The sequence below is a fragment of the Pistacia vera genome, unplaced genomic scaffold, assembly GCF_008641045.1.
Source record: "Pistacia vera cultivar Batoury unplaced genomic scaffold, PisVer_v2 Contig163, whole genome shotgun sequence".
NCBI lineage: Eukaryota > Viridiplantae > Streptophyta > Magnoliopsida > Sapindales > Anacardiaceae > Pistacia > Pistacia vera.
The window spans coordinates 344,274-356,668 of record NW_022195716.1 but is presented as its reverse complement, the minus strand read 5'-3'; the positions used below and the strand labels follow the sequence as shown (position 1 = coordinate 356,668).

Sequence of the window (12,395 nt, the reverse complement as noted above, 5' to 3'; positions counted from 1 at the left end):
AGCATGCCCAGATTACAAACATCTCATGATGAGAATAGTTTCTTTTCTAGGATTATTTTTTGCATACACAATGTGTTATGATAGAATAAATATAGTGTGTACAAACCAGAAATGTTGGAGACAATGACACTCCGCAGGAGAATATCAACGCTTGTAGAGATATATAGGTAGTAAAAAGTTACCTCTAATGAAGGCATTGAAAAGATCTGTTTTTTTTTTTTTTTTTTTTAACTGAATTCATCGTCAATAAGTTCAAATGCCAATGGCGTCAAGAAGTTCTAAGTGTTGAGAAACTGGCACCGCTAGCAGCCAAAGTTGAATCTCCACAAGTATAAAGCTGAGGAATGGGAGTTGAATGCCCAGGAAAAGTGTCTTCACCAACTTGCATTGCTGGGCCATAAGTTCCTCAATTTCGTCGAAGAAACCTTGGACGTGTCAAAGAAGTTCCAACCATCTTAACGTCACATTTGTCACAACTAAAGCCTGGACCAAGCGCATGCTCCACTGCTTTCCACATTACTTGTTATGGAAAAGAAGTAACTTACTTTATTTGGCAAAACTTTCAGTGAATCAAGAACTTTCGGTTTTACCACAAAATGCAGCACAAGAAAAGCCAATGTAAACAAACATATGTAATTAAATACCTCTGAACGTTCGACTGAGTTTTTTGTACCCGGTTTTACGATCAAGTCCTTGCCACAATTCAAATGATTCAGTTCCTGGAGTATTATAAGCATACAACACATGTTTTCCAGGGGGTGCCAAATCAGGACTAAGCACACGAGGCACAAAAATTAAGATGACGTTTTGATCAGCATCAACTCCTCTGTCCCAGTTATTCACAACTATATGATGAATCCTCAAGTCCTCTCATAAACCCTGGTCAGTCAGTAAGACAATTTGAAGATAATTAATTGAACTCGTGCACCAAGTCCGTGGCATAATTTTGAAACATACTTCCTGGATTGACATTGGTAAATAATTACTCACCTCTGCATCAAACCCCAAATGAAGATGCATAAATGATTTACATTGCAGTGTTGTGTCTATATAAGATTTCGGAAGGACTTCCATTGGTAACAGCTTTAAAGTGTCTAGCATAGACGCATTGCTGACTACAGCTTTCTTGGCACGTATAAACTGCAGTGTTATAAATGTTCCTCAATCAATAACACACAAACAAAAAGGTACATAATCTGATATAAGCCAATGTTAGAGCTTCTTTTATCGCTCAAATTCAACTCACTTGACTACATTGCCTCTACCATTTTTGACCACTATCTTCTCCACATGACTTCTCAGTGAGAGCCGTAGACCAAACTTCTATATTCCTCGAACAAGAGCGTTAACAAGAGCACCACTTCCATGAAGAGGATACTCAAGAGAGCAACCTGGCTGATGGAATCCTCTTCCACAACTGAACCAAGCAACAATTCCACAGCAAACCAAATAGCAAAAACCAGAAAAACAGTAGAAGGCACACCCAAAACCCAGAAAGATGATAAGTATATTGATATATACGAGAACTGTATCAGACAAGAACAACCAAAAATGAAAATTAACACAACCACAAGAACAGTAAAAGGATAACAAAAATGGACATAGACAAGCTGGACTTCGAGGGAGAGCTCCTCCCAAACTTCCCTATATTCTTCTCTGCACTAATCTGCTCTCTCCCTCTCTTTTTATCCTCCAGCTCTCTCTCTCTCTCCCCCTAACTGAATTCCTTTGCTGTCCCAACCCCCAATCGCCACCTGTCCTAGCCTAAACCCATGGAAGTTTCCTGCCAACATCCTCTCAATCCACTACTTGCTATCTTATTTCACTTTTCCTACACCCTCATTATCCAGGTCCCATCACTGGCTTAGACCATTCTGCAAACATTTAAATCTGAATAGATTGGAGAAGAAGATTAGTTTTCACTGTAAGTCAGATATACAAGCAGAGGTGTATAACTATACAAAAATGTGAAAAGAGAATACACGTTATCAATAAACCGACAAACAAGTACACAATATAATAAGATTTTATCATCCTGAGGCCTTGGCACCAATGAAAATGTGAGAATGAGAGGAGACTGATTTTAGAGACAACAAGGTTAAGGGCAATGTGTGCGAAGGGGCAAGAAGACTAGTTTCCTTCTGTCAATGGAAGAACTACCAGCTAACATTAAATCAGAGCACTTTAGGAGTCCAATAATAGTGCATTACAAAACATGAAGTTCTTTTGTATTAGCGCATAAAAGTTGATTGTTGTGCTTAGATATTTTAGAAAAAAATTAAGAATGAATTGAACAAAACCAGGAGGTTAAATTATTGGAGTATATCAGTGAAATGATTCAATTCAAAATACTGTCATCTGTTAAAGCATGTACAACTAGCTGCTCGCTAGTTTCAAACTCGGCAAGAAACCGTGTTTATTATCATGTATTGAACCGGTAACTAAAGTTTTCCTCTTTATAGAAGTGACTGGCCGCATAGCACATAAATTTACAGCAAGCTAATCATAATCATAAAAGAATGCTTTTAGATTTAATTCATGATCGTTACCATCTCAGCTGAGAGTATACCATTAGATTTCGCCCCTGCAGGCAGGAAAACTAGAAGGTCCACCCAGTTTTGTATAAAAGGGTCTTTCAAATCCAATGAATCAACAATCTCAGAAAACGGTCGGAAAAGCTTTGTAGCATCCAAAGCTCCTTGAGGTCCCATCAGGGCAAAAGATTTCAACAGAGAGGGAGCATATCTTGCTGCAACAGTGGAAATGACACCCAGGTCACTGCAGATTGATAGGATTCAGCAACTCAACAAACCCAGCAACGAAATGTAACAGTTAAAAGAGAAAAATGTTAACAGAATATTCAAGAACAGAAGGTTGTATTTGAATGATTCAGACTGTATTACACTTTTGGAATTGCAAAAGATAACCAGAATAAAAGTTTACTACGTACTCAATATCAAAGACTCAAAACACTCAAACAAATTCAAAGAAAAAAATAAACACTGCTGTGCTTCGAGAGCCAGCTGCCTCCCAAATTTCCTTGTCCTTTCTTCTGCCTTTCCTTGACGATCTGGTCTCTATTTATAATGCCCAGTATAACAGATTGTTGTACTGCTCCTCTCCCATATTGCCATCTGTCTAGTATTCCAATAACAGAATGTTGTACTGCTCCTCTCCCATATTGCCATTTGTCTCGTGCTGACTATCCTCTGTCACGTTGCCATTTGTCCTGTACTGTTTTGCCAACCCAGCTTGTGATCCTCTACCATGCTTCCTTTGCTTATTGTAGACCTGCATTGCATGTGATCTATCATTACCCTCCCTAAGAAGTGCCACCTTGTCCTCAAGATGGAAAGAGGGAAATTCAGTATTGAGAGTGTGGAAGTCCTCCCAAGTGCTCTCAAATCCCGGTAGTCATTTCCAGTCGATGAGAACTTCCCATTGCCCATTCAGTAGTTTTCGTTGGGTTCCACATTCAAAACTAAGTTTTTGTTGAGGTTATTCGGAAGGGGCTGGTTGTTGGGAATTGGAAAAATGGCTTTCTTCAATTGAGACACATGGAAAACATCGTGTATGCAAGCTGAGAGAGGAAGATCTAATTGGTAAGCTGCTGCCCGATTTTGTTTTTGATTACAAATGGACCATAAAATCGTGGGCTAAGCTTTTCATTGTGGCGCCTTGCTAAAGAGTGTAGCCTGTATGTTTGAAGTTTCAAATAGGTTGAGTCCCCCACCTTAAAATTGACTTCTCGTCTCCTTTTATTCGCATACATTTTCATGCGATTTTGGGCTTGAACTAGGTTGTTCTTTAAGTCTTGGAGAATGTAGTTGCGATCCTGGAGTTGGTGGTGGACTTCATCAACTCGAGAGGAATGATCTGTGTATTTTAGTACCACCGGAGGGTCATGACCATACAATGCTTTAAAGGGAGACATACCTACCGATACACTAAATGTGGTGTTGAACCAGAATTCTGCCCAAGGTATCCATTTTGGCCATTGTTGTGGCTGGCCATTGACAAAGCACCTAAGATAAATTTCTAAGCAACGATTTACCACCTCTGTTTGCCCGTCCGTTTGTGGATGATACGCAGAACTCATGTGGAGCTGGGTCCCCGATTGGTGAAATAATTCTCCCCAGAAATGACTCATAAAGATCCGGTCTCGATAAAAAACGATCGATTGTGGAAACCCATGTAGGCGGACTATCTCCTTAATAAATACCTCAGCAACTTCCTTAACGGTGTAGGGATGCTACAATGTGACGAAATGGCTATATTCAAGAGATGATCGACCACCACTAGGATAGTATCTAGCCCTCTAGCCTTTGGAAGCCCTGAAATGAAGTCCATAGATATATCCTCCCAAACTTGATTCGGAATGGGTAGTGGTTGCAACAATCCCACATGACTCAAGGCCTTGTATTTGTTCTGTTGGTAGACAGTGCAAGCTTCCACAAAATTCTTGATATCTTTTCTCATCCCCTCCCAATAAATCACATTGCCAATGCGTTTGTAGGTTCTAAAAACCCCAGAATGCCCCCCCATAAGTGAAGAATGAAACTCATGTAGAAGGTTTTGTATGTGAGGGCCTATTTTAGGGACTACTAACCTACCCTGATAGTGTAAGTGATGGCCCGCCAGTTGGAAGGGAGGTTGGCCATTTGGATCGATCAAAAGTTGTTGAATAACGTGACAAAGTTTCTCATCCTTTTGAATAGCTTCTTCTAAGTCCTTCATACCTACAAAACAACCCATGGTTATGGCATTATGTTTCGCCTCTTCTTCTCTGCGAGACAGTGCGTCAACAACCTTATTTTCTGCTCCCGATCGATACTATATTACAAAATTCAATCCTAGCAGCTTGATGACCCATTTCTGTTGACTTTCACTCAACAATTTTTGGTCGGTCAGGAAGCGCAGGTTCTGTTGGTCTGTTCGGATAACAAATTGCTGTCCCAGGAGGTAATGACGCCACTTTTGAGTGGCTAGAACCACGGTCATGAGTTCCCGTTCATAGAATGACTTTAACTGAGACTTCATCGACAACCCTTTACTTATGTATGCGAGTGGCCGTCCTTCTTGCATCAAAACTGCCTCTAATCCATTACCTGAAGCATCTGTTTCTATCACAAACTTTTTGGAAAAATCAGGCATAGCTAGAACAGGAACGCTAGTCATAATCCTCTTCGAATGCTGTTTGGGCTGCTTCGTTCCATCCGAAAGCATCTTTCTTAATTAAAGCTGTTAGGGGTGCTGCGATCTTACCGTAATCTTAGACAAAACGCCGATAGTAGTCTGTTAAACCAAGAAACTCACAGAGTGCTCTCACATTCTTTGATACCTGTCACTTGATGATGCTCTCTATCTTGGATGGATCGCAGCTATGCCTTCGGCTAAGATGACATGCCCCAAATACTCTATCTGTCGCTGCCCGAACAAACATTTTTTTCTGTTCACTATCAACTGATGTTCCAGTAGAATCTGAAGGACAGTTGCCAAATGTCCCGAGTGCTCGTTCATCCCCTTGCTATAGACGAGTATGTCGTCGAAGAAAACAAGTATAAACCTGTGCAAGTGCAGCCTGCAAATTTCATTCATTTAACGCTTGGAAAGTGGATGGTACGTTTGTTAATCCAAAGGGCATAACCAAAAATTCATAATGTCCTTCGTGAGTCTGGAATGCCGTCTTGTGGGTGTCTTTAGGGAGGACTCGTATCTAGTGGTAACCTGACTTCAAGTCCAGTTTAGAGAATACCGACGCTCCTCCTAGTTCATCAAACAATTCATCAATTGCCAGAATCGAAAACTTATCTGGTACTGTAATTTTATTCACGGCCCTGTAGTCAACTCAAAACCTCCATCCACCATCTTTCTACTTCACTAGTAGCACCGGACTTGAAAACGGACTCACACTGGGTTTTATGATCCCGGAAGCCATCATCTCTTTAACAATGTGCTCTATCTCATTCTTTTGATAGTATGAGTATTTATACGATCGAAGATTTAGGGGTTGGGTTCCTGGCACTAATGGAATTGAATGGTCTTGAGTTCTAATGGGTGGTAATCCGGCCAAGGGTTCGAACACCTGTCCAAACTTATCTAGCACCTTTACCAATTTTTCGTCAATTCTCTCTTTGTTTCCTGTTTGTCTCTAAGTCTCCCCAAACTCCATTAACACTCCCTGTCCTTCCCTCTGTACAGTCTTAATCATGGCCTTCAGAGATACTAGTGTTTTGCTTAAGGGAGGATCACCTCGTAGTTGTACCATTCGCTCTCCTGATCTGAACTTCATAGTCCGCTTCTTTCAATTAATTACTGTCTCCCCTAAAGTCTCCAACCACACCATCTCGAGTACTACATCAACGCTCCCCATTTCAAATGGAAAAAAATCTTGAACCACAACCATTCCTTGTAATTCCAGTGGAACCGCTTTACATTCCCCCTAACATGTCACCCAATAACCATCTCCCGCTCTGACTCTGAAAGACGGGGTTGTAACCACTGGTAATTCCAACCTACCCCACTGTCTCCAAACCAATGAAATTGTGGGAAGCCCCACTATCAATCAACACAATTAATTCCTTACCGTGGACACTCCCTTTAAGCTTCATCGTTTTTAGCCCTTGTATTCCCACCACCGAGCTAATGGATAGCTCCACATGGCTTTGATTTTGTTCAACTACAACTTCCTCCTTTTCCTTTTCTTCCTGCAGCTCTGGATCCTCATCTTCTCCCTCAAGTAAAACAATCTGAAACTATTTCTCACTACACCTATGCCTAGGTGAAAATTTTGCATCACATCTATAACACAATCCCTTTTCTCTCTTTCTATGGATCTCGGATTCTGTTAACCTCCAGAAAGGAAAATCTCCCTAAAAGTTGGAAGATCTGAAGGTGTTTGTTGGAGTTGACGCGTAACTGGAGTTGTTCTCGATGGAAGCACGCCTAAAATTTGTGTTTTGGGTCTGAATTTTCGTGTTGAATGTTGAATGTGTTTGGGTTATGTGTGTTTAGGCTCCTTTTTGCTCTTCCATTCTAATTGGGTTTAAGTTGAAACGTGGGCCATTACTAATTCCCCCAAACTTCCTTTGTCGACCCAACACTCCTTTGGCCTCTTTCAAGACTGAATTTCTTTCTTCCACTCTCTGGGCTAGAATTGCAATTTAAGTTAAAGAATTTGGGTCTGGCTGACCCAAAATATTTGGTTGCTAGAGCTTCATTTCAGCTCGGATCTCAGGTTGTAACCCGTTCAAAAACGCTGCAAAAAGCGCATCCTCCCTTTCTCCTACTGTCATTGCTGCAATTTCTTCAGACCGCCGACAGTAGTCCAGCACAGTTCCCGTCTACTCGTCGACATAAGAAGTTCCAGCGGGCTGATTTCCTGTGCAGTGTTGAATCTCTGCAAGAAAGCTACATTGAACGCAACCCACGTCAGTCTCAGTGTCATGGATTCGTTCCATTGATACCAATGGAGGGCCTCCTTTCCATGCACAACGCCGTGGAGAGGACCTTGCTCTCATCGGCAACTTGGTTAAGGGCGAAGTACCTTTCCACGTGAAAAACCCAGCCATACGGATCTTCGCCCAAAAAAAAGTGGAAGCTCTAATTTTCTGCCTCCCCACTCTTGTCGGTTTCCCCCTTCGTGGTGGTGATAGCCTCCGTGGTGAGGAGGAGGTGGTGGTGGTGGTTCATCGCGGTGGTTCCCCGTGCCTAAGTTGTTGTCTTCTTCATGCCCAGAAGACATACCCCACCATCCTCCGGCGAGCCTCTTCCTCAGTCTTCTGTCGTCTTTCTTCTTCTACTCTATGGTGAGGTTCTTCCTGTTCGTCCTTACGCCTCACCTAGTTTTGCACATCCATCATTATCTCCCTCATGGATGCCACTGTTTCTATCAACTTGGAAATGTCTCTCTTCACCCTAGTAACTTCCTTCTCAACAATGTCCATTCTATTTTCCATTCGAGTACTGACCATACCCCAGGAAGCAACCTCGCATTGACTAATTGATAGGATTTAGCAACTCAACAAACCCAGCAACAAAATGTAACAGTTAAAATAGAAAAATGTTAACAGAATATTCAACAACAGAAGGTTGTATTTGAATGATTCAGACTGTCTATTACATTTGGAATTGCAAAAGATAACCAAAATAAAAGTTTACTACGTACTCAATATTAAAGACTCAAAACACTCAAACAGATTCAAAGAAAAAAATAAACACTGCTGTGCTTCGAGGGCCAGCTGCCTCCCAAATTTTCTTGTCCTCTCTTCTGCCTTTCCCTGACGATCTGCTCTCTTTTTGTAATGCCCAGTATAACAAAATGTTGTACTGCTCCTCTCCCATATTGCCATCTGTCTAGTATTCCAATAACATAATGTTGTACTGCTCCTCTCCTATATTGCCATTTGTCTTGTGCTGACTGTCCTCTGTCATGTTGCCATCTGTCCTGTACTGTTTTGCCAGCCCAGCTTGTGATCCTCTACTATGCTTCCTTTGCCTATTGTAGACCTGCATTGCATGTAATCTATCACAGATCAACAAAGAAGGTAGAGCCATTGCAGCTGCAGTTAATGGAAATATTGCATCCTGAAACCAAATTGCATACAATATTTGTGAGAGAATGAAGGCACAACTCAACTCCTATTAAAACAAGAAAATGTTGATAACTTCCCAAATTTCAGTCATAGATAGCTCTTATTATAACAAAAAGAAAGACTTGTTCATTGTGATAACATTACAATTGCATCAGCAGAGAAGGAATTAAAGCTACTGCCTTGCTTTACAATACTATAACAGCAAAATTACCATGATATGAATTGATAATTTTACATTGATGTGAAAATCAATTATTGATTAGGAGAAAAAAAATTATTAGTACTCACAAGAAATGTTTTGCATATTCTTCACGAACTGATTCAATCACTTAAATCATGCACTCGATCTCAAACTACAACGAGAATAACTACAAAAATAATGCACTATTATCTTTTAGATATTCCTAAAGAACTGATTCAATAACGATATCCAAACAACACAGTCTCAGAATTCCAAATCAAGGAGCTCATAGTTTTTTTTTTATAAATGGCTCCCTCAAATCCCTTGGCTTGTAATTAGACCAATTATCTTATCCCAATGATCGTCCCTCTCCATGCTTATGAATAAGTGATATGCATGGGCAGTTAAGTCAATGTCAAACCAAAGACTTGAAAGTTGTATCTTGAAATGCAAGTCAAGATTGGCATGCTCAAAGCATTATATTTCAACACATGCTATAAAGAGTGATTACAAATAGGGTCAATCCTACTGAAAGGCCACAAAAGCAAAAGAGAGGGAGAGCAAAAAGAAAGTTAAAAGGAATTATTTATGTTCATTTCATTTCAATAGCATATTTATCAGGGCATATTTCATACATGTGCCTCTCAAATGTCAGAAAAAAAGAAGATGATCAAACTTACCATTGTGAATGAACGTCTCTCTGTTTCAAAAGAAAGTTTGAGCATGCCCACATGACGAACACTCACGATGAGAGTGTTTCTTTTCTGGGATTACTTTTTGCATACACAACATGTTATGATAGAATAAATATTGCGTGTTTAGAAACCAGAAATGTTTGAGATAATGACGCTCCGAAGGAGAATATCAACATGCTTGTAGAGGTATAGGAAGTTGGGAAAAAGTTACCTCTATGACCATTTCTTTGCTATACGGTCTGATAACCTGCATTCTTCCCTCTTAGATGTGTGTGGATCAAGCTTGGAAAGATTGTTAACAAACATTATTGCCTCATCTCTACGATTGAGTTTACAAAAACCATCTACAATGGTGTTGTATGTGCTCTGGTCTGGTTTACATCCTTGCTTGATCATGCATCTAACCACATCAATAGCCTCCACAAACAATGAATCAGCTGCATAACTTGAAACGAAGATAGTGTAGGTGATTACATCTGGAACAAGGCCAGAATCTCTCATTTCCAAAAATATCCGCAAAGCCTCTTTCATCCGACCATTTCTACAATAGGCATAAATGACAGTATTATATGATATTATATCAGGTTTCAATCCTTTTTCCAAAATTTCCCTTAACATCTCTTCAGACTTCTCAAAATTTTCAGAACGGCTGTACATATACATCAAGCTATTGTAGGTTACCAAGCTAGGAGTTAACCCACTCTCATTCATGAAGTTCAAGATCTCATTTGTTTTGGTAACCATCTGCCTCCTCCCATAAATCGAAATCATGGCATTTAGAGTGGTTATGTCAGGGGAAAATCCTTTTTTATTCAACTCTAAAAAGGCACACTCTGTTTCTATAAGTAGGTCACTTTTACTATTAACCAAAACAAGGGTCTTCAAGAGCATAGCATGAGGTTCAATCAGACCAGAGAATATCTCTTCTGCAAGAGTAAGCATCCGCTCAATCTCCTTGCCATTGGCATAAGCACGAAGCAAAGAACAGTATGTTAGCTCATTGGGTTTACACCGACCATCCTTCATTTCACCAATCATTTTCTCAGATTGTTCCCACATCCCTACCCGAGCCAATGCTGCCAAAACAGTATTGTAGGTGAAAAGATCCGGTGTAACCCCAACTTGCAGCATTCTCTTATAAACAGCCATGGCTTGGTCAAAAGAACCACAACGAATGTATGCACTAATTAGGGTGTTGAAAGTGTCACTCTCAGTAATGAACCCTGCCCTCTTCATCTTCTTGAACACACCTGACACTTCCGAGTCCATCCCATTCCGCCCAAATACTGCCAGAAGTGTGTTCCAAGTAACAATGTTCAGGTTACAATTGCATGTCTTGATCTCATCAAAAACCTTCATCATCTCCACAAACTTTCCCCTATTTCCATGCATCTTAATCAAAGTATTAAAAGTAAAAATGTCCGGCTTGCACCCTGCATTTCTCATCTCCTCAAAAACCTTCATTGCGGACTCATCCTTCCCGACTTTCTCAAACCCCGATAAGAGGGTGGTGTAAGTAAAAACGTCAGGCTTAATCCCTATTTCCACCATCTGGTTTTTAAGCTCCATCGCCTCTTCCATCAAACCAACTCTGGCATAAGCTGATATCAATGAAGTGTAAGTCACAACACTGGGTGAAAAACCATTAACCTCCATCTCCCTTAATACCTCCATGGCTTCTTTAGGCCGCCTAGACTTCCCATAAACATCCAACAAGGCATTATAAGTAATCTTATCTGGACTAAAACACGCTAATTTCATTTCCTCAAAAACCCAAGCTGCTTCTTCATGCAAAGAACCCCGCCGACAACAACTTATAAGCGTATTATAAGTATAAGAACTTGGGGCAACTCCGGCATTCTTCATTCCCTCTACGAGAGTCACAATCTTATTCCAGGGCATACCCATTTTCCCATACACATTCAGAATCACATTGTAAGTTATCAAAGTAGGTTTACACCTCTCATCCTCCATCTTCTTGAACACCATCACAGCCTCCCTATACCTCCCATTGCTAGCATAAGCACTTATCAATTCTTGATAAGCATAAACATGAATATCAATCCCATCTTTATGCAAACTACTCAACAATGAAGCCGCAGCCGAAACTTTACCTTCTTTCCCTAACATGCTAATAATTACAGATATAACAGAACCATTCAAGACCAACTCACAATCTTTACGACTCCTAAGCCACTCAAACACACTCAACGCCAAGTCACATTTCTTGTAAAACCGTAAACCCTTAAAAATACCCAACATATCAAAACTCAAACCATCAATCATTACATCTGGGTTTTCCCGATATGGCTCAAATAACTGTAACAAAACACTATCAATATCTTTCACATCAAAAGATTCATCAATTAAACATTGGAAAACCCGCTGACCTTTATCGGAGAGGCGGTGGTTTGACCAGGGTTTCCCGTGGTTAACGTCACGTGACTTCCCAAATCGGGTTCTGTTTCTGGGTATGAAAGATGGAGAGTTAAAGTGTTGTGAAGAAGTGTGCGAGGGGTTTTGTTGGTGAAGGAAGTCTTGAAGAAGAGGAGTGAAAGAGGGAGGTGGTGAAGTCGTTTGTTGTTGTGGTGATAAGGGCGTTGTGGATTGAGGATTGTGATGGTTTTGATTAAGAAAGAGCGGCTTTATGGGCGGTGGGATTGGGAGGAAAAGAGGTAGAGCTAGATGTTGTGCCATTGAAGAGACAGTGTGGAAGGTTTTAGTGGATTTGAGATTTGTTATATTATGGCTGGCTGTCGTTTGAAGGAAGATTTTTGCTCGGTGACGATATTGGGCTTGTTTGTTTTATTATTTCAAACCCTATTCTCTATCGTATTCTCAAAATACTTGTTTGTTTAATTATTTGGGAAATATTATTCTATTTTTTTAATTACTTTTAGATCCTTTAAGTTTATTAACTTAATT

General features: G+C 40.4%; 1 protein-coding gene and 1 pseudogene across 1 annotated transcript; both read right to left on the bottom strand.

Annotated features, from left to right (window-relative positions):
- Nucleotides 1-268: 268 nt before the first annotated feature.
- On the bottom strand, nucleotides 269-5,226 carry LOC116125333 (annotated as a pseudogene).
- Nucleotides 5,227-8,234: 3,008 nt separating this feature from the next.
- Nucleotides 8,235-12,167, bottom strand: LOC116125353 (pentatricopeptide repeat-containing protein At5g02860-like). Its single transcript, XM_031411086.1, has one exon. It carries the CDS (start codon nucleotides 12,165-12,167, stop codon nucleotides 9,684-9,686), a length of 2,484 nt encoding a protein of 827 aa, XP_031266946.1. The 3' UTR covers nucleotides 8,235-9,683.
- Between the last annotated feature and the right edge of the window lie 228 nt (nucleotides 12,168-12,395).